Source organism: Aquarana catesbeiana, linkage group LG06, assembly GCF_042186555.1.
Source record: "Aquarana catesbeiana isolate 2022-GZ linkage group LG06, ASM4218655v1, whole genome shotgun sequence".
In the NCBI taxonomy this organism is placed as follows: domain Eukaryota; kingdom Metazoa; phylum Chordata; class Amphibia; order Anura; family Ranidae; genus Aquarana; species Aquarana catesbeiana.
This window is the reverse complement of record NC_133329.1, coordinates 352,865,639-352,891,569: the sequence shown is the minus strand read 5'-3', so window position 1 is coordinate 352,891,569 and position 25,931 is coordinate 352,865,639. Positions and strand designations below refer to the sequence as shown.

General features: G+C 43.2%; 1 protein-coding gene across 5 annotated transcripts in view; it reads right to left on the bottom strand.

Moving 5' to 3' along the window:
* Window positions 1–25,691, bottom strand: part of KCNH7 (potassium voltage-gated channel subfamily H member 7) — a 714,913-nt gene extending 689,222 nt beyond the window's left edge. For all 5 annotated transcript variants that reach the window (XM_073634033.1, XM_073634036.1, XM_073634035.1 and 2 more), the window contains exon 1: window positions 25,290–25,691. In XM_073634033.1, coding sequence (XP_073490134.1) covers window positions 25,290–25,365 — 76 coding nt within the window. In that variant the 5' untranslated portion in view covers window positions 25,366–25,691. The remainder of the gene's footprint in view (window positions 1–25,289) is intronic.
* Window positions 25,692–25,931: the final 240 nt, after the last annotated feature.

Sequence of the window (25,931 nt, the reverse complement as noted above, 5' to 3'; positions counted from 1 at the left end):
TGCTGTGCTGTGTTTTACATAATGCAAGCCTATGGGTTGGCTAATAATTCAATGAAAGGAAAGCACTCCCTGTGTGGCTGATATGGCAGAGTAATTCAAGGGGATCATTTTATCATGCTTCCTGTAGCTAATCTACAAATTACTACATGCGATAGAATACCACACATTTGGAAATGCAAGGATGAAAAATGTGAAAGTCACTGCAATACTAATGCCCTGTACACAGGATCGGACATTCCGACAACAAAATCCATGTTTTTTTCCGATGGATGTTGGCTCGAACTTGTCTTGCATACATACGGTCACACAAATGTTGTCGGAAATTCCGAACGTCAAGAACACGGTGGCGTACAACACGTACGACGAGCCGAGAAAAATGAAGTTCAATAGCCAGTGCGGCTCTTCTGCTTGATTCCGAGCATGCGTGGAATTTTGTGCGTTGGAATTGTGTACACATGATCGGAATTTCCGACAACGGATTTTGTTGTCGGAAAATTTGAGATCCAGCTCTCAAATTTTGTTTGTCAGAAATTCCGACGGAAAATGTCCGATGGAGCCCACACACGGTCGGTATTTCCAAAACGAACTCCCATCGAACATTTGTTGTCGGAAATTCCGTTGTGTGTACGGGGCATTATAGTTACAATATGTGAAAAAAAAAGGGGCCGGATGGCCAAACGCTGCACTAAAATAAGAATAACAACTAAGCAGAGATAAAATGAATAAAGTAAATATAAGCAGCTCGCACCAAGAGTCTGCAATACAAAACTCAAAATAATATAGTATGTAAATGGTGCAGCGCTAAATTAAATGAAAAAAGTGAAAACAAGGCTAAACCAAGAAAACTAAAGCAGACATATGTGATATATGCTGGTGATGTGAAAATTAAATCACTAAGTGGTGTGAAACTGGTCAAGTAGACATCACTAATATACACATAAAATAAAATAAATAAATCAATGGAGTCCACAGTTGAATGGTGTGAATTTGATAATCACAAGTGAAATATATTGAAATGCGTGATATAGATAAAAATAAAAATTGAATAGTGAATATAAAGTTCCAGTGAACTCGCAAAAGGAAGAAGAAACTTCAACAGGTGAGTACTGCAATTAGTACTGTGATGAGAAAAAAGTCCCTTTATCCAATGAAACCGGAACACCCAAAGTGAAATAGGTTGGCTCCTTACCAGCTATACAGACCAAAAAGTTGGTCTCACCAAGCCTTGGGAATTAGGTCTCCCAAAAACCGTATGAACATTTCAAGGCTGTGATATCTGTAATGCCTGAGAGGATAGGAGGGACCAAGGCTGCTCCACTGGGGTTGATGTTGTCACTGCCGGCTCAGCTCTCCCCGTCTTCCGGGCTCCACAGCCTCATGTGTGTCCACAGCCAGTGGCGGCCACCGCTGGCTGTGGACACGCATGAGGCTGTACTAATTGCAGTACTCACCTGTTGAAGTTTCTTCTTCCTTTTGCGAGTTCACTGGGACTTTATATTCACTATTCAATTTTTATTTTTATCTATATCACGCATGTCAATATATTTCACTTGTGATTATCAAATTCACAACATTCAACTGTGGACTCCATTGATTTATTTTATTTTATGTGCATATTCGTGATGTCTACTTGACCAGTCTCACACCACTTATGCCCCGTACACACAGTCGGATTTTCCGATGGAAAATGTGTGATAGAACCTTGTTGTCGGAAATTCCGACCATGTGCAGGCTCCATCACACATTTTCCATCGGATTTTCCGACACACAAAGTTTGAGAGCAGGCTATAAAATTTTCTGACAACAAAATCCGTTGTCGGAATTTCCGATCGTGTGTACACAAATCCGATGCACAAAGTGCCACGCATGCTCAGAATAAATAAAGAGATGAAAGCTATTGGCTACTGCCTCGTTTAGAGTCCCAACATACGTGTTTTACGTCACCGCGTTCAGAACGATCGGATTTTCCGACAACTTCGTGTGACCGTGTGTATGCAAGACAAGTTTGAGCCAACATCCGTCGGAAAAAATCCTAGGATTTTGTTGTCGGAATGTCCGATCAATGTCCGACCGTGTGTACGGGGCATTAGTGATTTAATTTTCACATCACCAGCATATATCACATATGTCTGCTTTAGTTTTCTTGGTTTAGCCTTGTTTTCACTTTTTTCATTGAATTTAGCGCTGCACCATTTACATACTATAGTTACAATATGTGCTTACTGAAAATATTCCATGTGCTCTCTTTAAAACACACAACCAATTTACAATTCAAAATTTTGGTTTTAACTTTGGCCTAATAGAACAGGCAATAACCTGCAGAACAAAGTTACACAAATGACATATACTTTGATGACTAAGCATGTATCCCTCTAGATTAGGGGTCTCCAAACTCTTAAGGATGAGGCCCACATCGCATATATTTTACAAATATTTGCAGCGTGAAAAAATCCCCATTAGAATGTCCTTAAGGCTGGGTTCACACTGCTGCACTGTGTGACTTTGCATGTGAATCGCACCGCACTGCTGTGCAAATCACATGCGATGTCTGTGCAATGCAAATTCAGCCATACAGTTTGTATGGCTGAATTCGCATGGCATTCAAACCAAAGTCATGCAGGACACTTTTTTTGGTCCGTGCCAGAATCGGATCACGTGGGTGTTCACACTCATGCAATCCAATTCCTGTCCAATTTGACAGTTCGTACTGCGATATGCGAACCGATCTGTGGGTGTCATTAACACCCGCAGCGGTTTGCATAGGGCAGCGTGAACTGTCTGCGGTTTGTATGCGATCCAGGAAGGGAACCAGTACTGGATTCGCACGGGTTCTCGCATTGCAGCAGTAAGAACCGAGTCTTACATCAGAGTCCCTATTAGAGTCTGCTGTTACATTATGGTCCCCATCAGAGTTCCCATTATAGGGTTCCCACCCTAATGCCCCTTAGATCAGTGTCCCCATCAGTGTCCCTAATAGAGTCCCCCATTACAGAGTCCATGTGTGGGTTGGGGGGGGGTGTGAAGCGGTGACCATAGGCAGCCTTTGCTGATTTTAATCCTCAACCTGTGCCCACTGAGGACATCACTGAGACTAGCTGCAAGCCGGATAAAATCTTGTGGAGGGTGAGCAGAGTTTGGAGACGCCTCCAGGTGATAAGCTTATAAAGGGGCCGTTCATACCTATGTGTTCTGGTGACATATAGTATCTCACAAAAGTGAGTACACCCCTCACATTTTTGTAAATATTTTATTCTATCTTTTCATGTGACAACACTGAAGAAATGACAATGTAAAGTAGTGAGTGTTCAGCTTGTTTAAAATGGGGCCACATTGGGCCCAATTAGCCATTTTCCCTCCCCGGTGTCATGTGACTCATTAGTGATACAAGGTCTCAGGTGTGTTAAATTTGGTGTTATCGCTCTCACTCTCTCATACTGGTCACTGGAAGTTCAACATGGCACCTCATGGCAAAGAACTCTCTGAGGATCTGAAAAAAAGAATTTTTGCTCTACATAAAGATGGCCTAGGCTTTAAGAAGATTACCAAGACCCTGAAACTGAGCTGCAGCACGGTGGCCAAGACCATACAGCGGTCTAACAGGACAGGTTCCAATCAGATCAGGCCTCGCCATGGTTGACCAAAGCAGTTGAGTGCGCATGCTCAGCATCATATCCAGAGGTTGTCTTTGGGAAATAGATGTATGAGTGCTGCCAACATTGCTGCAGAGTTTGAAGGGGTGGGGGGCCAGCCTGTCAGTGCTCAGACCATACGCCGCACGCTGCATCAAATTGGTCTGCATGTCTGTCGTCCCAGAAGGAAGCCTCTTCTAAAGATGATGCACAAGAAAGCCCACAAACAGTTTGCTGCAGTCATGCTTTTTTACTATGCATGTACTCATATTGCTATGTCATGTTTTTTAATGAATAAAACATGTCTTGTTACATTGACTCATCTTTTAGCCATGCTAGATCTACCTCATTTAAAGTCCCAAACCCTCTTTTTCTTGTATGCATTGCATACTAGCTCATTATGAAATACTTACCTTAGAACAAAGCCCTGCAGTGGCCCCGCACACCACTAAGATGGCGGACATTTTCCCGAAGCCGCGATGCCGCCAGTCATGGCACAGGGCTCCGAAGAAACGACACAGACTGGCATTCCGTCAGAGCGCATGTGCCGATGACATAATCGGCGGTGTATGGCGTAAATATCTCCTAACGGTGCAAGTTTAGGAGATATTTACAGTACCTACAGGTAAGCCTTATTATAGGCTTACCTGCAGGTACCATTTAAAAAAGAAGACCTTACTTCCTCTTTAATGACCCAGAGGCAGCGTGTATAACGTCACTTCCAAATTCTGGTGTCATTTTCTAAAGGCAGGATGGCCAGGGAAGAAACTTATTGAGACCGATCTATGTTCCATTAGCAGGGTGGATAAAAATCAATGATGTTTTAAAAAAAAAAATTTAAAAATCGGATTTTTTTAAAATTTAAATCTAAAGATAGTTTTCTATTTAAGATACATTAATAATTTCGTTTATTCAGCAAGAAATGGAGCTTAGTTATGTAGCATGAGGCTGTATATTCTGCAATATTTAAAGGGTAACTCCACTTTCTTGGGGGAAAAAAAATAGCAAATAAAGAAAAAATATGATTGCATATGATTACGACACTAATCATAAGTTATATAAGTTATTAAAGATGACCTTTCCTTTTCAATCTGTAATTTTCTGAGAATACATTGCAATATGGCTACCTGGAGTTTTCTATACACAGAGAGTGTACTGACCACTCCCCAGAAACATCATTTCCTGCTTGTGTGATTGGCTCACCAATTTTCCCAGAAGTCTGCCTAACATACTCACATAAGTCAGATTTCAGACATCCCTTGCAACAAAAATTTCATTTTTGCAGAGATACTTTAAATAGGAACACGTCTAAAGAAATGCAGGCCCAGCAGATTTCCTCATTAGTGCCCTGTAGCTCCACACCTGTGAGTTAATTATGAAACCACTCCCATTAGACCCAGTCAGAACAGAGGCTCAGACAAACACACATGCATTTCTTCAGAATAACAAAAGGTAGGAATCTGCAGCAAAGTTTGTTATAATCCTTGCAATGTACAGAGATCACCCAGAGGGGTATGTTTTTTTCTCAACAAAAAGTGGAGTTACGCTTTAAATTTTTGGTAAATTCATTCAATGAATCCAAGCTCTGTAAGCTGAGATAACACGCATTGCATTGATGCATTCACATAATTTCGCGGTAACCTTGAGATAAACCAAAGTTCAGGAATATTCCTTTATCTCATTGTTTTGCAAATCTATGTACACTACAAACTGTATGATTGAATCGGTTCTGATATCACTGTTTTACTAACCTGACAGCTTATTATTCTAAATAGGAAACCTTAATTTTGTTTGCAAATATTAAAGATTCTAACTACCAGCAAGAATAAGTCCTTATATTTAAAGAGCACCTGTCATTTCAGATCCATCATGGCAGCGCCTGTTAGCGGGGCATCCACTCACCTGCTGAATGGGACTGTCGGTGAGTCAATAGCGGGTCAGAGGAGGAGCCGCTGCAGGACAAAGATGACAGTTGCTCTTTAAAAATTATAATTTAAAGTGGAGTTCCACCCACTTTTACTACTCTTCAGCATCCCTCACTAAACGGTGCACTGTAAACGAATTGGATATTTTAAAAATGTTTTTCTCAGCACCTACTGTATATCTGCTGTATTCATTTTTCACTTCCTCCTCCCTGGCCGTGGCCCATCGTATCATTTCCTGTTTGCAATGCCTTCTGGGAAGGGGCGGCAACTTCCTCTGACACTGCCGTTGCTATGGAAACCTGACCTGAAACCTATTACACTGCTTGTGCTGCACTGAGCATGTGCAAGATCTGCAAGGATGAGATCCAGGAAGAAATACAGTCTGGCTTCAGATGCCCACACTTAAGATGGCCACGGCCTGCTGTAAGTTTATAAAATAACAAACTACTGCTATAAACTAACAAAACAGACCCTAGTTTACAGACTAACTTTACTAGAATACATTAAGCTTGTGTATTATAGGGGTATTTTTATTTAAAAAGTATAATTTCGGCCGGAACACCACTTTAAATGGAGTTGATTTAAATCAAGCTTTTTAACAACCGTGTTTCCCCGGGTCTTATATTAATTTTTGCACTAGGGCTTATTTTCAGGGGATGTCTTATTTAATTATGGCACTAAAGTGGTTGTAACCCTAAAAAAAAAATCAGTTTCTTTTAAAGCATGATAGATAGCACAGTGCTTGTGCTGCATCATTTACCCCTCTCCATGTTCTAAAAATCAATCATGAATAAATCAATAAAAAATAAAAAAAAGTTCCTGTGTCACCCCCCCACCCCTTCCACTGTCAGGTCAGAAGTCAGTTTAATCATTAAAAAAATCCATCTTGCTTAAAATCCTTATGAAATACCTTTAATAAAAATGTTATACTGGTTCATTAGTGTGTCCACAGTTTTATACCATAAAAAATATTTTACAGCTCCTTTGGGCATTCACGTGTGATCTGCTCTTCTTCTCTGAGATCCCCGCTGACGTCAGCCCGCTCCCAGTACTGCAGAGGGAGGGGCCGCAGACATCAGTGGGGAGAAGAGGATGAGAGAGAAGAGCCGAGATCCCGCTGACGTCAGCCCACTTCATACACTGAAAAGGAAGGGGCTTCAGACATCAGCCAGGATGAGAAAAGAGGACTTCCGGCGGCTGTAAAATATTGTATTATTAATACAGTAAGGGGAATAAAGGTGTAGCGCTAAATACAGTAATAAATGGAGACACTGCACCAGTATACAGTAATGGATTACAGGTTTTTTAGTGAACTTTGATAGGGCTTATTTTCGGGGTAGGGCTTATATTGCAGCCTGCCCTGATAATCAAACTAGGTCTTACTTTCAAGGTAGGGCTTATTTTCGGGGAAACACAGTAGTGATTTAAATCAAATCCACCCTGCCCATTAGCTTCCTTGGGAGGCAGGTGAGACTTCTGGGGTCTTTTACACCCCCCCCCCCCCCCCCTAATGTCCCATTAAAGAGAATCTGTCTCCATAAAAATCATCATGTAGGGGATTTTTTGTTCCCTAGATGATGAAAAATAAAAGTTTAGTGAACAAAAAAAAATGTAAAAATATTAAAGTTACACCCAAGCACTTAAGCCCCCCCCCCAAAAAAAATGCCCACCCTGGCCAAATAACTGTATGCGTGCGGGCATTCTCTGACCTCCCCAGGTATACACTGATGGCGCAGATTGGAATTTCCCAGTCAATTGCTATTCCTTCTCTTTCAAATAAACTGGCCCCAAAGAATTTCTGCTTTCTGCTCTGCTGCCTCCTTCACAGGTATAAGCACCCATATCCAGCTCCTCCGTGCATACATATTTATGTCAGGATTTTTGGTCTGACAGATCTTTCAGTGATATCTTTGACACATTTACATACCTGGACACCAATATAGCTAATACCATACTCACCTTATTTGCTAATAAAAACGATAAAACACTGATTTTCTAAAATAAATAAATAAATAAAAATAAAAAATAAAAAAATTACTTATCCAATAAATGGGAAACATAAATTTATGGGAAACAAGTCTCCTACCAACAAGCTTATCAACATCCAAGACTAACTAGATATGCCGGCTATTGCATTCTGACACTTCGACTCTCGCGTTCAGATAATTATACTGCATATAAAGCATGATAAAGTGTTCCTATAGAAAGGGTTCATTATATATTCTGGTTCCCACGGTGCTTGGACCCTTTAAACAAACATCTGAATGCAATCTCTGCAAAAAAGCTGTGACTTACAGACTTTACAACACTCAAGTTGTTATCATCTGTTTCCAGGACAGTGTTATCGGCAGAAGCATTGCATGTGAATTTCCCTCTTGTACTGAGTGCCTCCCCCCCCCCCCCAGCGCTATATAAAGAACACTGAATGTTAGTCATCAAATGAAAAAAAAAAAAGAACTCAACATCAACAGATAAAATAAAATACTCGTATACTGTTGATTTGAACATTTCAGCAATACTGATAGACTTTTCTGATGCTGATAGGCTTTCCATGTATTCCAAAGAATATATAAAAATCTTATTTGGACTACACAGGGAGGAAACCTTTGCAGAATGAAAGATGCAGACTGCTGATTTCTCCTTCTAAAAATGCTTGTTGTCTGGCTGATGGAATATCTTCATGATGTTCTAAGTCACTGACCTGAAACAAGTCATCCGGAATGTACTTGCTGCATGCTTGTTCTAGGTCAGTACCTCTGTATGTACAATAAAAAACAAAAAAAGGCACACTTGATGAATCACTGTTATTTTTTTTTTTTTCTGCTGTCAGTCTTCTATGTTTTTATCCACTGACTGCCAGGCAACTAATGTTTTCACAAAGTAATGGTCTCATACATATTTCTATCAATCCAGGTGCGTAAATGCCTAAAAGCAATAAAGTGTAGCAATTCATATACAAATATACACAGTATATTACAGTAGTTAGCACTTCCGCCTAGCAGCACTATGGTCGCCGGTTCGAATCCTAACCATTATGCCCCGTACATATGATCGCACATTCCGACATCAAAATCCATTAAATTTTTTCCGATGCATGTTGGCTCAAACTTGTCTTGCATACACACGGTCACACAAAGTTGGTCGGAAATTCCGAACATCAAGAACGCGGTGACGTACAACACATACGACGAGCCGAGAAAAATGAAGTTCGATAGCCAGTGCTGCTCTTCTGCTTGATTCTGAGCATGCGTGGCACTTTGTGCGTCGGAATTGTCTACACACGATCGGAATTTACGCAAACGGATTTTGTTGTTGGAAAATTTTAGATCCAGCTCTCAAACTTTGTGTTGTGTCGGAAATTCCGATGGAAAAAGTCAGATGGAGCCTACACACGGTCGGAATTTCTGACAACAAGCTCCGATCGCACATTTTACGCTGGAAAGTCGACCGTGTGTACAGGGCATGACACTACATGCCTAGAGTTTGTATGTTCTCCCTGTTCCTGAGTGGTTTTCCTCCCACATTCCAAAGACATGCTGGTAGGGTAATTGGCTCCTGTCTAAATTGGCTCCAGTGAAGGGGTAGGCAACCTTTGAGAGATAGAGATCTACCTGGACAAAAGTGAAGAGATCAAAGGTCACCGGGGTGCAGTGGTGATCTTTGATATCGGTAACTAGCGATAACTAGCAAGCCCCCAATAAAAAGTAAAGACAGCATTAAAAAACCTAGAAAGATCGACTAAAACTAATGTCAATCTAAAAATATAAACTTACCCTACCTTAAAAGTTAGCTTTAGTGAGAAACTCTGCATTTACTTTCATTCACAATTTTTCATGTCTGGAGAGCAATTGGTTACCCCCACAAGTCTGATGCCAGAGTACATCATGAAAGCAGAACATCTGGTACTGCAGGCTGATTATCTTGATTCATTTCAGGCCTGACTATCTGCTCTATTGCAATGGGCACACAATATCCATACGAATCGCTCGGGCGTGTTCGGAGAAAAAACGCCAGAGCTATTCTGGAGACTTTCCCTACCCGCACCGCTGTGACCGGCGACATGTCCCCCAGAGTTATTTCTGGGTTTGCGTGCTCTGGCGCTGTGATTGGCTGGAGCTGCGATGGCGTCACTCCCGCGCATGCGCACAGGAGCCGCTGCTCATGGCACAGGCTCTAAAGAAACGGCAAGAGTAGGCCGTTTATTCAGTGCACATGCGTCCAATGACATCGGTGAAAGCGTATATGGTAAATATCTCCTAAACCGTGCAGGTTTAGGAAAAATGTACAGTACCTACAGGTAAGCCTTATTATAGGCTTACTTGTAGATACAAGTGGTGTAACTAGGTTTACAACCACTTTAAAGTGTGTACCAGGCTATAGATCATTGGAAGTCAGTAGTCATGGCCTCTGAAAAGAGGGTGGCGTTTAGTACCAGTGCACTCCTGGCTTGCACTACAGGCTCATGTTCAGGGATAATCAGAAGATGAGGATAGTGCTATCCACTTGTATTAGTGAATACAGCAACAAACTGCACAACAGGAATGTTGGATAGAAGTTTAGAACCACTCAGCAGGAAATCTAGGCAGCCCATGTTCCCGAAGTAGTTTAAATGCAACATTCAAACTAAATTGGTTTTCTTTTTTTAAAGTAAACTTGTTAGGGCTTCATACATATAAAGCTGATATTATTAATGAAACACAGGTACTTCAAGGTTCCTGTACACATCTACAGATGATTCTCGAGCACCTCCGGAACCTCAAACCTCTGAACCCCTGGATCTCTATTATGCAAATACTGACTTCAGTTAGGAGGATGTCTCTTTGGTGAGCACCCTCCAACAATTCCTTAATGTTCTGTAAAGTTACTTATCACACTGCTGGAGAACAGGAAGGTAGGTAGAAGTAGGTCAAAGCACCAACCTGCTAGGTCAAAGTGGGATATACATAATAGATCTCCAGAGGTTTTAAGAGTTCTGGAGGACATCTACAGCTATGTACAAACCCCTCTGGGTTCGAGATTAAAGTGGTTGTAAACCCTTACATATTTCCAGTGAAGTGACTATCCTCAGGTGATGAAACAAATCCTCCTATGTAAGTTGTACCTGTTTATCTGCAGTCTTCTCTTTTTTACATCCATTCAAAGTGCAGAATTTTCTAAAGCTTCTCTGAGCTGTCAGAAAAAAAATGGGCGGAGAGCTGAAATTACACTCTGCAGAGCTCAGTAAGGAGTGCTCTGAGAGCTGATTGGAGGGAAGAGAGACACAAGCCTTCACACAGCACACAGGAACAGAGCTGAGGCTGTCAATCAGATGGAGGTCCCTCCCCTGTCAACTTGTCAAGCAGAGGAAAGAAGCACCAGACAGAAGTGACACTTAGGCTACTTTCACAGCTAGCGCCTGCATAGCGCCTCTAAAAAGAGCCTCACCTGTCTCTCCTGAGGGCTTTCACACTGGAGCGGTGCGCTTGCAGGACGGTCAAAAAAGTCCTGCAAGTCATATCTTTGCAGCGCTAAAGCGCCCCTGCCCATTGAAAACACCGCCAAACCACTGGCAAAGCGCCACTGCGGGGTTAAAACCGCCCGCTACCGGACGAATAGCGCAGCTAAAACGCTGGTAAAGCGGCGCTAAAAATAGCGCCGCTTTACCGCCGGCGCCCGCCCGCCCCAGTGTGAAAGTAGCCTTAGTGCGATGGGTTGAGACAAGTACACACTATAGAAGGATATGCTTTGTTCATATTTAATGTCTGAGGTTTACAACCACTTTAACATATATGAAGTCAGGACATATTGACTGTAAACAAACATTTTCAAACAGGTGGGTTACCCCCAATCTCTCACACACCCCAGTTACCACTGGTTAAACCCCATAATAAATATATTTTCTTTTGGTAAAGTTGTCAGTAAAATATACACTGATTATGCATAGGGTTTCACAGTAAATATCATAGCAGCCCATTGCATTGTGGATATTACTGTCGCTGTATTTTTCTGCTTGAACATAATGGCAACATCCCTTCATATACAAAACATAATGAAGTGCTACAGCTTAAGGTATTTTTCTAAGGATCTTCATTGGGTTAGGGTACCTTTTTGTGGTTTCATAGTTACATAGGCGAGGTTAAAAAAAGACACAAGTCCATCAAGTCCAACCTATGTGTGTGATTATATGTCAGTATTTCATCGTATATCCCTGTATGTTGCGGTGGTTCAGGTGCTTATCTAATAGTTTTTTGAAACTATCGACGCTCCCCGCTGAGACCACCGCCTGTGGAAGGGAAGGGAATCTAGGATGGAAAAGGTCCCCCAGGTCCTTTTCCATCCTAGATTCCCCCAGAGGTTCTCCCCCCAGTGTATAGATTGCATTCATATTTTTGCCACCCAAATGCATTATTTTACATTTTTTACATTAACCACTTCCCGCCCGGCCCATAGCAGATGACGGCCGGGCGGTGGTTCAGTTATCCAGACTGGGCGTCATATGACGTCCAGCAGGATAACATGCCGCCCGCGCCCGCGGGGGCGTGCATCGCGGCGATCGGTGGATCGGTGTGTCAGTCTGACACACCGCTACACCGATCTTGGTAAAGAGCCTCCGGCGTAGGCTCTTTACCACGTGATCAGCCGTGTCCAATCACGGCTGATCACGATGTCAATAGGAAGAGCCGTTGATCGACAGACGCGAGTAGAGGAGAGCCGATCGGCGGCTCTCCTGACAGGGGGGTCTGCGCTGATTGTTTATCAGTGCAGCCCCCCCTCAGATCACCACACTGGACCACCAGGGATCGCCACTAGGACCACCAGGGAAGGGGCAACATGTGGATGGCCAGGTATGTACCCCATGGCCATCTACATGTGCCCAGTGTGCCCAGTCAGTGCCCAATCTGTGCCAATCAGTGCCCACAAATGGGCACTGATTGGCACCATTATGTTGCAGTGATGCCCAGCAATGCCACCCTTAGGGGCATCACTGCAAACAATCAGTGTCATCAGTGCCACCCATCAGTGTCCATCGGTGCCACCTGTCAGTGCCCATCTGTGGCCATCAGTGCCCATCTGTGCCAACTATCAGTGCCACCCATAACTACCCATCAATGCCACCTACAAGTGCCCACCAATGCCACCTACGAGTGCCCATCAGTGCCGCATACCAGTGCCACCTATCAGTGCCCATCAGTGCCACCTATCAGTGCCCATCAGTGCCGCCTATCAGTGCCCATCATCAGTGCCCGTCAGTGCCACCTCATCATTGCCACCTCATTGGTGCCACCTCATCGGTGCCCATCAGTGCCGCCGTATCAGTGCCCGTCAGTGCAGCCATATCAGTGCCCATCATTGAAGAAGAAAACGTACTTATTTACAAAAATTTTTAACAGAAACAAAGAAAAATTTGTTTTTTTTCAAAATTTTCGGTCTTTTTTTATTTGTTGCGCAAAAAATAAAAACCGCAGAGGTGATCAAATACCACCAAAAGAAAGCTCTATTTGTGGGAACAAAATGATACAAAATTTGTTTGGGTACAGTGTTACATGACCGCGCAATTGTCATTCAAATTGTGACAGCGCTGAAAGCTGAAAATTGGCCTGGGCGGGAAGGTGTCTAAGTGCCTGGTATTGAAGTGGTTAAACCTCATTTGCCATGTAGTTGGCCACCCCATTAATTTGTTCAGATCTTCTTGCAAGGTTTCCACATCCTGCATGGAAGTTATTGCCCTGCTTAGCTTAGTATCGTCCACAAATGCAGAGATTGAACTGTTTACCCCATCCCCCAGGTGGTTTATGAACAAATTAAATAGGATTGGTCCCAGCACAGAACCCTGTGGAGCAGGGGTCTCAAACTGGTGGCCCTCCAGCTGTTGCGAAACTACAAATCCCATGAGGCACTGCAAGCCTGACAGTTACAAGCATGACTCCCACAGGCAGAGGCATGATGGGACTTGTATTTTGCAACAGCTGGAGGGCCGCCAGTTTGAGACCCCTGCTGTGGAGTATTCCCCATTTATCACCACCCTCTGAACTCTCCCTTGTAGCCAGTTTTCAATCCATGTACTCACCCTATGGTCCATGCCAACGGACCTTACTTTGTACATTAAAGGTTTATGGGGAACTGTGTCAAATACTTTTGCAAAATTCAGATACACCATGTCTACAGGCCTTCCTTTATCTAGATGACCTCCTCATAGAAGCTTAATAGATTAGTTTGGCAAGAGCGATTCTTCATGAATCCATGCTGATTACTGCTAATGATACTGTTTTCATTACTAAAATCTTGTATATAGTCCCTTATCATCCCCTCCAAGAGCTTGCATACTATTGATGTTAGGCTAACTGGTCTGTAATTCCCAGGGATGTATTTTGGGCCCTTTTTAAATATTGGTGCTACATTGGCTTTTCTCCAATCCACTGGTACCATACCAGTCAGTAGACTGTCATTAAAAATTAGGAACAATGGTCTGGCAATTACTTGACTGAGTTCCCTAAGTACCCTCAGATGCAAGCCATCCGGTCCCGGTGATTTATTAATGTTAAGTTTCCCAAGTCTAATTTTAATTCTGTCCTCTGTTAGCCATGAGGGTGCTTCCCGTGATGTGTCATGAGGATGAACACTGCAGTTTTGGTTACTGAAGCCCCCCCCCGATTCTCCCATGAAGATTGAGAAGAAGAATAAATTCAAGACCTTCGCCATCTCCCCATCCTTTGTAACCAGATGTCCTTCCTCATTCTTTATGAGGCCAATATGGTCCTCCCTTTTTTTACTGTTTACATACTTAAAGAATTTCTTGGGATTTTTTTTGCTCTCCTCCGCTATGTGTCTTTCGTGTTCTATCTTCGCCACCCTAATTGCACCCTTACATTTCTTGTTGCATTCTTTATAAAGTTTGAATGCTGATGATCATCCCTCAACCTTGTATTTTTTGAAGGCCTTCTCTTTTGCTTTTATCTGCATTTTTACATTGGCGTTAAGCGATCTTTTTGTTTGCTCTTTTAAATTTATTACCAAATGTGATGCACTGGCTAATGCCCTTATTTAATATGCTCTTAAAGCGAACCCATTTCTCCTCCGTGTTCTTTGCTCTTAAGATTTTATCCCAATTTATATCTTCTAGCAAGGTTTGTAGTTTAGGGAACGTGGCTCTTTTGAAATTCAGTGTCTTTGTACTTCCCTTATGTTTCCTATTTGCGTGATTTATACTGAAGCCAATTCACCTGTGATCGCTGTTTCCTAAATTTCCCAGTATTTCCACATCCGTGATCAGGTCTGTATTGTTGGTAATCAGCAGATCCAGTAACGCTTTATTTCGCCTAGTTTACAAAAACCCTCTAACTTTTTGATCTTTACTCCCAGAACATCTGCACCCTCCTCATTTAGGTGCAGTCCGTCCCTTCCATAGTACTGGTGACCTGCTGAGAAGGCAGCCCAGTCCTCCAGGAACAATGTAATAATTAGCATTTTAGGAGTACTTAGTAAGAGAACAATATGTTAACAATCTCCTAATGTATATGTTAGTTTTAGGGTCCCAAAACTAAGACAAGAATTTAGTTAAAATAGTACTTCTTATTAAAAATAATATTTTTTGTTCACATACTCCTTGTATATAATACCTGAGTTGCTAATCAATCTAATTTTCCACAGCTTCATCAAGTCTCTGGAAGGCAACCCTATACCAAACCTTTACCTGTAATGCATACATCACTACATTACTCAAAATTGTATGTGAATTCATTGGGTGATTAGGTAAATAAAATAAGTTCATAGAACAGTAGTTAAAGTTCTTTAAAATTTTAAGTAAGCTACAAAATAGTCAAGAAACTAAGATGCCAGTGTTACAATTTCCCGTGTTATTTCCACATCCATTTGGTATACTCATCCAGTAACACAGTGCTATGTAAGGTTAACCTACAGTATCAGTTATGACCTACATACTTAGTTAATTATTTAGACCAGAACACAAGTTTAATCTAATTTGTCTTAGTTTAATGAAAGGGGTTCCACTGTATGAAATTTCACCAGAACATGACACCATCTAATTAATTTCATACTTTTAGCATTCTGATTTTAAAATTAAATCGACAGGAAAAAAAAGATATATGTATAATTAATAAATAAATATGATATAAAACAAATAATAAACATGTGACCACAATTCATACATATCAGTCAAATGTTGCCTTTTATTAGCCTTCTGTTGCTAAAACAGTGGAAGATAATCGCTGACTTGGTTCCGTGGTTCACTGAATGTTGCTCTGTGCCTTAAATAAGCCCTATTAAGTCTGACTCACATGCAGGGATCATTGAAAACATTTCCAAAAAGAACAGCAAAATCATGTAACCTAAAAAGCCTTTTGTAGTTCAAAAGACAGAACTCGTAGTTTACTACTACGTTTTAAGGTCGCATACGTCTATGTCTATCAAGGGGTTAAAATAAAGCAAGGGCAGAGACACTATTACAATGGCGATTTGCTTAATAAAATTGAAACACGGATCTCTCTCTATCTTTTTATACACTGCACAATTCCCCAGCTCTCAGTAGTGCTTCGTTACATAACCCATCAAAAAAAAAACTGCAGCAGGCATTGCAATTTTTAGGTTCTAACTCCTGCCTGAACGCACCTTGTAACTGGAGTGCTCACAGCACCTTGCTCATCCATTCATGAACCTGCTGTGTGTTTGTGCCAGTTAGGAGTAGGCTTGAAAGTAAATTTGGGCCCTGTGTGCAATTAAGAAGTCACGTTTGGTGCTCAGCCATGAGTCTTGAGGCAAAAAACTAAAGTACATATCCACCTTTCATGTGTACAGTCTTCCCCATTCGAAAGCATGTACTGTATGTGAAATGTGAACTTGATCAATACTACATATACAACCACACAACTGCTATGGGTTAATTAATGACACTAAATATATTATATACAGTACCTATATGGTAGGTTAATTGGCTCCTGTCTAAGTTGGCCCTGCTATGTGTATGTATGCATGTGAGATAGGGACCTTAGATTGTAAACTGCAGCAGGGACTGCGTAAATTGTTGCCACTATATAAATACTTGTAATAGTTTCATATATATATATATATATATATATATATATATATATATGCACATACAGGGTTATACTACACGCATAAGGGATTTAATTAAAGCGTTTGTTACCCCAACACTTCATATTTCCAATATGTGCTGGCTCTACTATGTACTTGTATGAGAAAATATCCTGTTCTCTTTGTATTGCTTCCTTTGTGTGAAATCCCTGGTGATCCTGCCAGCCACTCTGCTTTCCTATTAATAACTGACCACACTAAGCAGAAGAACACACCATGGTCAGTTCTCTAGCTATGTTGGGAACTCAGTGTACTCTTCTTCGATTATCAGATTTGTCCTGACATGCTGCATAGCTATTCACTGGGAAGCTCAGTGTGCTGCTACTCCTTCCCCCAGCTCTTATGCGGCTGAGATCAGAGGGAATGTCATCAATTATAAAAAAGGGAGGGGGCATGGCCTAATGCATGGAGCTGTAAGATGTGCATTGCGGCAGCTCCCGGTCCTGACGATCTCCACGGGGCTCTATCACCTCCATCACAGCTCACATCATCTCCAAACCGCGTCGATGGGCAAGGAGAGACCCAAGGATCAGCCCAAACTCGCTGGTGACCGGACACAGGGCGATCTGGGATGGTTTCTAACCCGGTAATCTGTGGCCTACATGAGCCAAGGCAAATCCAAGATGGCGCTGGCACCTCTATCCCTGGCCCGCTCTGAGCCAGCAGACGCCATGCAGGTACACTCCAGGGGCTGTTCAGCCTCCCTTGCAGACCTTGAACCTCCCTTACACAGCCCCCACAGCCTCTCACAGGCTTCACAGGCCTGTGACAGCTGGGATATGGAATCGTAGATGCGATCCCTGCACACATACATGCGATCCCTGCCTACAAAATCTGACTTTGAACACTATGTCTCCCGTATAGAAAAGACATACAGACAGGAGATAACTGAACTTAAGAAAGGCCTAGGGGTCCGTATGGAAGACATAGAGAACACCACTGACGTCATCTGCTACACACTGCAGTCCCACGAGGAGTCCCTCAAATCCCACACTGTTTTACTGCAGCAGCTCATGTACCACCAAGACGATATCGAGAAACGTAACAGACAGAACAATATCAGAATCCGTGGTATCCCTGAAGCAGTGGAACACAAGGACCTGGCAGGGGCAGTCACCGCCATGTTTAACCACTTGCTTACTGGGCACTTAAACCCCCCTCCTGCCCAGACCAATTTTCAGCTTTCAGCGCTGACGCACTTCGAATGACAATTGCGCGGTCATACAACACTGTACCCAAATGAAATTTTTATCATTTTTTTCCCACAAATAGAGCTTTCTTTTGGTGGTATTTAATCACAGCTGGGATTTTTATTTTTTGCTAAACAAACAAAAAAAACGGAAAATTTTGAAAAAAAAAATCATGTTTCATAGTTTGTTATAAAATTTTGCAAACGGGTAATTTTTCTCCTTCATTGATATGCGCTGATGAGGCAGCACTGGTGGGCACTGATAGGCTGCACTGATGGGCATGGATAGGCACAGTTAAGGCGGCACTGATAGGCACAGTTAAGGCGACACTGATAGGCACAAATAAGGCGGCACTGATGGGGACAGATAAGGCGGTACTGCTGGGCACAGATAAGGCGGCACTGATGGCCACTGATGGGCGCTGATGGGTGGCACGGATGGGTGGCACAGATGGGTGGCACAGATAGGTGGCACTGATAGGTACCACTGATGGGGGGCACTGATGGGCGGCACTGATGGGGGGCACTGATGGGCTGCACTGATGGGCACTTATGGACACTGGTAGGTGACACTGATGGGCACTGTTGTTGTGGCACTGATTGTGGGCGCTGATGGGTGGCACTGTGGGTGCTGATGGGTGGCACTGTGGGCACTGATGGGTGGCACTGTGGCCACTGATGGGTGACGCTGGTGGGCACTGGTAGGCGGCACTGCTGCCTATTGCTAGGTGTCACTGGCAGGGGGCACAGACGATCGCCGTGATCGGGACTGATGTGCCTCTCCCGGCCGCCGGTGATCCCTCCTCACGCTGTCAGCACGAGGAGAAAAAATAGCCGATTACCGGCTCTGTTTACATCACATGATCAGCTGTCATTGGCTGACAGCTAATCATGTGGTAAGGGGTCGGGACCGCGCTGTTGCCATCATTCGGCAATAGCGCGGATATGAACTGGTTAACCAGCTACTCCAGCAGCCTAAAGAAGCCCACATTGAGCTGGACAGAGTGCACAGGACCTCGGGCCCGAGAACCCTGGTTCCTCCTTTATCCGCGATACGCTCTTCAGGGTCCACTTTTACAAGGTTAAGGGGGAAATTATGCGGGCCACCAGCACACAAGACTCCATCCAGCTGAACGACACCCCTGTCATGATGCTCCCGGATCTCTCACTCCAAACACTGGCCATGAGACGCTCTCTCAAACCACTCACAGCTCTTCTCCAGGAGAAACATATTAAATACCAATGGAGGTTTCTATCCCAGCTGCGGGTCCCACGTGAAGGCAATATGGCCCTCTTCCACACCTTGGGGGACCTGCCACAGTTCCTGAGCACCCTGGAGCTGCCCCAGGTCTCCTTACCGGACTGGCCCCTCTCACCTACTACCCCGGGTCTCCCATTCAACCCGCATTGGCAGAAGTCCATCAAGAAGAAACGCCCCCAGATCTACCTCCCAGATGCCGCCAGATGACTGACTCTGTCTAGGCGCCTATTAGCTGAGCACCTTTACCCCAGAGACGGGATTGTTCCCTTTGCTCCGTCACAGGGCATACGCCCTCCATCTATGACCCGCTGGAACAAACATCCAGGGCTACCTGAATAGCCCATGCACTAACTTTGTTACCTCTTTTTGCATTTTTCCCCCCTTTTTTTATCCTTTCTGCTACTGTGTTGCACTGTTTTTACCTGTTCTGCTTTTTTACATATATATCTAGACGCACAGGGGTCTCCTCCATGCTGTCGTCAGTCGGTTTGCCTCTAACGGTATAGGCTATTCCTCCCCGTGCCACTGACCACATCCTACATCCCATCGAACCCCCCAGCTTCCCCTGAGCATGCACAACAACAGTGTGGAGGATTACTTGTTTTATACTGAACATCTGTGCCTTATAGTTCATATTAAGCTATGTGTAATATCTGATGACTGTTATTCCCAGTTTAGCATTCGTTACTATACCCCCGTGGACCCCGGGATCGGAGGCACTCCATGTGCTTACCACGACTACCCCCCCTTAGGACCGATAGTGCAAGTGTATGCACTGTACTTTTAGTATTCTGTTCTTAAATTTTAGAAATGTCAAGTTATTTACTCAATGGTTTAATGCTGCCATCTAGTGGCTTGTTATTTCTTCTCTTCTGTCTTCAATGGTGGTTCCCATCTACTACTACTCTAATCCTTTATTCTTCTCTATACTGGAGATGGATCCCACCCACCCCTTCTGCTCTCTCTCATCCTCCTATTTCCTTATTCTGTCCTCTCCTCCCCCCCATCATCCCCCTTTACCTTCCCCCTTTCTCCCCTAGTGGGCAGACCTTGGTGCAAACACAGCTCAGTGTTAGCTACAATTTGGAGATTTAGTGTCTTTTCCTCTCAATGTTACCATGCTGTCATATGATTATATAACTTTATCATCCTTTAACTGTAGAGGCTTCAATACTCCGGAGAAAAGAAGACAGATATTATACCACTTCCACAAAGCCAGGGCTCAAATTCTGCTCCTGCAGGAGACCCACTTTAGGGGTGCAGCCACCCCGAACCTTAATAACCCTTATTACTTCCAGTGGTATCACAGTACAAACCCGAAGGCAAAGTCGAAGGGGGTGTCCATAGCCTTCCATAAATTATTCCATCCAGAAGTTCTAGACTCCCTTATTGACCCCCTAGGTCATTTTCTGTTTCTTAAATTAAAATCTAACACCTCTATTTTCACACTGGCTAACGTATATGGACAAAACCAAGACCAGGAGAGCTTCCTGTCCATGGTTCTGAACAAGTTACTTTCTTTTGGCGGTCCCTGTTTCATTCTAGGTGGAGACCTCAATGTGACATTTTCCCCGGCCCTGGACACCTCCTCAGGTAAGTCCTCCATATCCCAATCTACTCTCACACATAAAAAATCACTCCTTCATTCCGCTCAAGTGTTGGGGAAACACCCATTTGAGAGAGAATACAGCTGTTACTCCATAGCCCACAACTCTTCTAGTCGTATCGACTATTTCCTAGTTTCCCAATACCTGTTGGAAATCCCACTTAAGGCATCCCTCGGCAACATATTGTGGTCTGACCATGCCCCCGCACTCTGGCCTAGCCCACCCACCCACCTAAATCCCATGAAACATTTTCATGGCGCCTGAACAACAACCTGTTGAAGGATGTTCCATGCATAGTAGCGATCGAACAGATGATCCGTGATTTTATTCAGGACCACTAAATGGGAAACCTTAAAATGCGTACTCTGTGGGACACTCATACAACACGGCTCCCGCCTAATGAAAGCCAGATCCGCTGACATAACCCGATTACTATCCACTATAGCTACACTCGAACTCGCACATAAACGGGACCCAGACCCCACAACCTATGTTGACCTCTCCAATGCCCGCCGAGAGTTCCTCCGCATATTAGATGCCCAATCCCTCATAGCTAGGGACAAGGGACGCAACCGGCATTACACCTTAGCCAACAAATGTTTGCAACACCTGACAAGGGTCCTCCACCCCTGCCCCCCACACCGACCCATCCAACACATCTGTACTATTGAACAACAAAATATTATCAACACCCAGGGTATCTCAGGTGCCTTTCAACACTACTTCTCTCAATTGCACAACCTGCCCTCGCGAACTAAACAGACCCACACGGGAAACCCACACCTTTCCAGCATGAAGTATTACATAGGAGAGACAGCTCTACCACAGATAGATGTCAAAGAGTCAGCTGACCTAGACAACCCTCTAACGGTAGCAGGATTCCTAAACGCTATCAAAGGGCTGAAATCTGGTAAATGCCCGGGCCCAGACCGGTTTTCCCCTAGGTTCTACAAGACGTTTGCCCAGCCCCTCGCCCCGTTGCTCACCGTAGCGTTTAACTCTATAGACGATTCCCATCTACCCTCTAGTGACCTTTTATTCCTTACATCTCTATCATACCCAAGCCAGGCAAGGATCCCTCTCAGTGTAGCAGTTATCGGCCAATTTCGCTCCTCAACCCAGACGTTGAACTTTTCGCAAAAGTTTGGCCGAACCGCTTCTCACGCTCAGTCTTCCATACAGATCAGGTGGGGTTTGTTCCCGGTTGAGAGGCCAGGGACAACACCACTAAAACCATTAACCTTATTGCCTACATCCAGTGACACAACCTAAAGGCATGCCTCTTATCTTTTGATGCAGAGAAGGTATATATATAATGAAATGAAAAAGGTCAAAGTGCAAAACCAAACCAAAAATATACATGTTTGTCCTGCTAGAGTGCAATAAGAAACAATATATGTAAAAATCTAAATGGAATGCCCACACATAAATTAAAATATTTAAGACACCATATAATACATCCACTTGTGTAAAGATTAGTGAAAAACCAAACATCCTTATATATAAACCAATTGAAAAATAAACGTAACAAAAGCACTCAATGTTTACAAACAAGTGACAGCCCCCAATACAACCAGTCTTTGCTCTTCTATAAATCATGATGACGTTTGTTTTTATGTGGGCATAGCCAAACCAACAGATCAGCTTGGCATCATCATCATCATGACATTGCTCTGCCTACTGTACACTGAAAAACATTGAATGCTATATATGTAGTACCTCTGTCCAAAGCAAAAGTGTGCAGCCCCTGGCTTCAAGTTTGGACCCTTGGGTGCATTTTTCACCCCTCCAAATAAAAATGTCGCTCTTCTTACAGAAAATATATTGTATTGTATGTAATATAATTAACTAAAGCCAAGTGTATCCTTTGCCTAAAACCCCAAATTGGACCATTGACTATATTTTGGGGGCCCACTAATTTTTTTAGAGTTAGCAGTCTTGAAAATGGGTTCTGTAGGCACCATACTGTCTTTGAGGTCCATCACAAAACATAAACATCACCCTGGCACACTGAGACCCATTGGATGCTATGTATGTAATAGCACTAGCTAAAGCAAAGTAGCCCCCCCAAAAATAATAATTATAATAAAACAAGAATAATAATAATACTCAACCAGTAATTTTCCTAAAGTAAACAACCTGACTGGATGCTATGCTTGTAATATCAGTAGCTAAAGAAGAAGAAAATTGTTCAACTTTTATCTAAAGCTAGCCATACACTCAGAGACGCTGATTGGGGGGGGGTGTACCACCAGTCCTCCTGTAGGGGGCCCGGGCACGGGGGGGGGGGGTCCAAAAGCAGGAGGAATCGGTGTGGTTGGGCGAAGGGGCAGTTACGGAAAGATGCCCTGTGCGGCTCTCTGCGGCAGCTGAAAGCTGGTTTCTCTCCCTCCTGCTGGCTTTCAGCTGCTGCAGGGAGAGAAATAGACACAGGGTATCCTTCCCCGCATCGATCCCCTCCGTGTTCTGCCTACTTATGATCCCCCTCAGTGTGCCCCCCTGCCACTGTGCTGAACACCCCCCCCCCTCCCGTGGCACTGTCGGCTTCCCTGCCCTGTAAAAAAATTAAAAATTAAAAAAAAAAATTAAAAATTTAACATTGTAATACATAATTTTAAAAAATTGTAATAAATAATTTTTAAAAAGTGTAATAAATAATTTTTAAAAATTGTAAAATAACTTTTAAAATGTACATTTTTAAAAAATTATACCTAAAAAAAATGTAAAAAAACTAATAAAAAGGGGTTAATTCACACAGGTTCTCTGTTATGTTTGTGTCCACTAATAATGATTTTATGAATATTGTTTTGATCTATTAGGGGGGTGGCCCTACCAGGTAGGCTGTACGGGGCCTGTGATTTCTAACAGCAGCTCTGCATACACTATACAATCTGATTATATAATCCCAGTACAATCTCCATGAGCTTTACCAAAACTATTTAACATGAAGACAAACCTAAACAATCCGTTAAACCAGTATCAAATCAGGCAGGCCTTTGTACTACATGGCTGATGGTAGATCTAAAGGAGATTGTACAATCAGATTGTGTAGTGTATGGTCAGCCTAAGAACCCAGATATGACCCCTGGATGCATATTACACCTCCTTGCCCAGCCAGTGGTTCTTCCCACAGTATACTAAAACCTGATTGGTTGATATTTATGTATTATCAACAGCTAAAAAAAGCAAAGTGTGCCACCTTTGGCTTACCCCAAATTAGAGCGCTGGATGCATATTTGACCCCCCTCCAAAAAAACAAAACAAAAAAAAAAAACGAAAACATTCAATTAGCCGCTCTTCCTACAGTAAACTAAAACCTAATTTGTTGCTATGTCTGTAATATTTACTAACTAAAGAGAAAGCAACGTGTGCATCCTTGGGCTAAGACCCCAACTCAGACCCCTGTATGCATTTTGCACCCCCCGAAAAAACAAATATTCTTCGCTCAGTTAGTGGCTCCTTCTACAGGAAACTAAAATCTGATTGGCTGCTATTTATGTAACATCAACAGCTAAAATAAAACAAAGTGTTACCTTTGCCTAAGACCCCAAATTAGACCCCTTGATGCATTTTGCACCCCCCCCCCCCCCCTAAAAAACAAAAACACAAAATGTTTAATTAGCCACTGTTCCTAAAGTAAACTAAAACCTGATTGGCTGCTTTTTCTGTAATATTTTCTAACTACAGAAAAAGCAACCTTTGGCTAAAACTCCAAATCAAACCCCTGCAAGCATTTTGCACCCCCCGCCAAAAAAAAAAAAAAAAAAAAAAAACCCTCTCAGTTATTGGTTCTTCCAACAGTAAACAAAAAACCCGATTGGTTGTTACTGTAATAACAACAGTTAAAAAAACGAAGTGTGCAACCTTTGGCTAAGACCCCAAATTAGACTCCTGGATCCATATTGCCCCTCCCAAAAAAAAATGCTTAGTTATTGATTCTTCCTACAGTAAATAAAAAAACCTGATTGGTTGTTATTTAATATTAACAGTTAAAAAAGCAAAGTGTGCAACCTTTGGCTAAGACCCCAAATTAGACCCCTGGATACATATTAGACCCCCTACAAAAAAAAGAAGAATGCTCAATTAGCTGCACCCCTCCAAAATTATAAAGGCTGAGCAAGTTGCTCTTTCTACAATGAGCTAAAACCTGATTGGTTGCCTTGTATCTACTATCCGTAGCTAAAGCTAAGTGTACGCTTTGGCTAAGACCCTGAATTGGACCAATGACTAGAATATATGCCCCCCCCCCCCCAATTTATATCGAGAGGGAGTCCCTAAATTAGGTTCTGTAAGCACCATTCTGTCTTTGGGGTCCATCAATATAGATGTCACCCTGGTACCCAAAGATACCTTGACTGATACAATGACTGATAAATGAACTGATAAAATGATTGATACAATAATTGATACATTGGCTGATACAATAATTGATACATTGGCTGATACAATAATTGATACATTGGCAGATACAATGTATCCATTGACTACCAGGACTGAAGATGACACATCCATGCTCTGCTACAACAACCCAACACCCAATAGGAAGGAAGAAGTATCTGCTCTCCATGGAGCAGAGGGGAGAAGTCTTACTTTGTCCTTCGAATTTCCTGATGATGATCCCCAGGAAGGTGTTCTGTGGGGCCACATGTCCCCTCCTGACAGGCATTATTGGAAGTGAAGTGCTCTCAGTTGTCCAAGACTTGCACAAAGCTCCTCCGCCAGGATCTCCCGATCTGCTCCAGTCTCCTCATTCAGCGCTCATCATCTCCTACGGAAGAATGGTGAAGCCCGGAGATGTGACGGAAGGGGCTCCTCCTGCAGCACCTTCCCTGAGCATTCAGGTGATCGCAGCCCCCTCCCCGCAGCTGGGAGAGTGTGAGGGTCGCTGTCCTTCCCCTCCTCACCTCCGGAGCCTCCGGCACAGCTAGCGATGTGATGGGAGGAGGAGGAGGGGGGAGCGGGCACAGCGCAGCCTCTTTCCCAGGCTCATGTCTCTCTTATTGCTCTTAAAGGACCCGAGTCATCACCAGCAGAGGATGACCCCCCCCCCCCTCCTCCCTGTGTGCAGCTGGCACATGGCATTCCTGGCATACAGAGCTGTCAGCGGTCACAGGACAGGTCGGAGGGACCAGAGAGGGGACACAGTGACAACTGCCAATTACCAGATTCTCCGATGATATATACTACATATTACTAGAAGTATATACTACCTATATTACTAGAAGTATATAC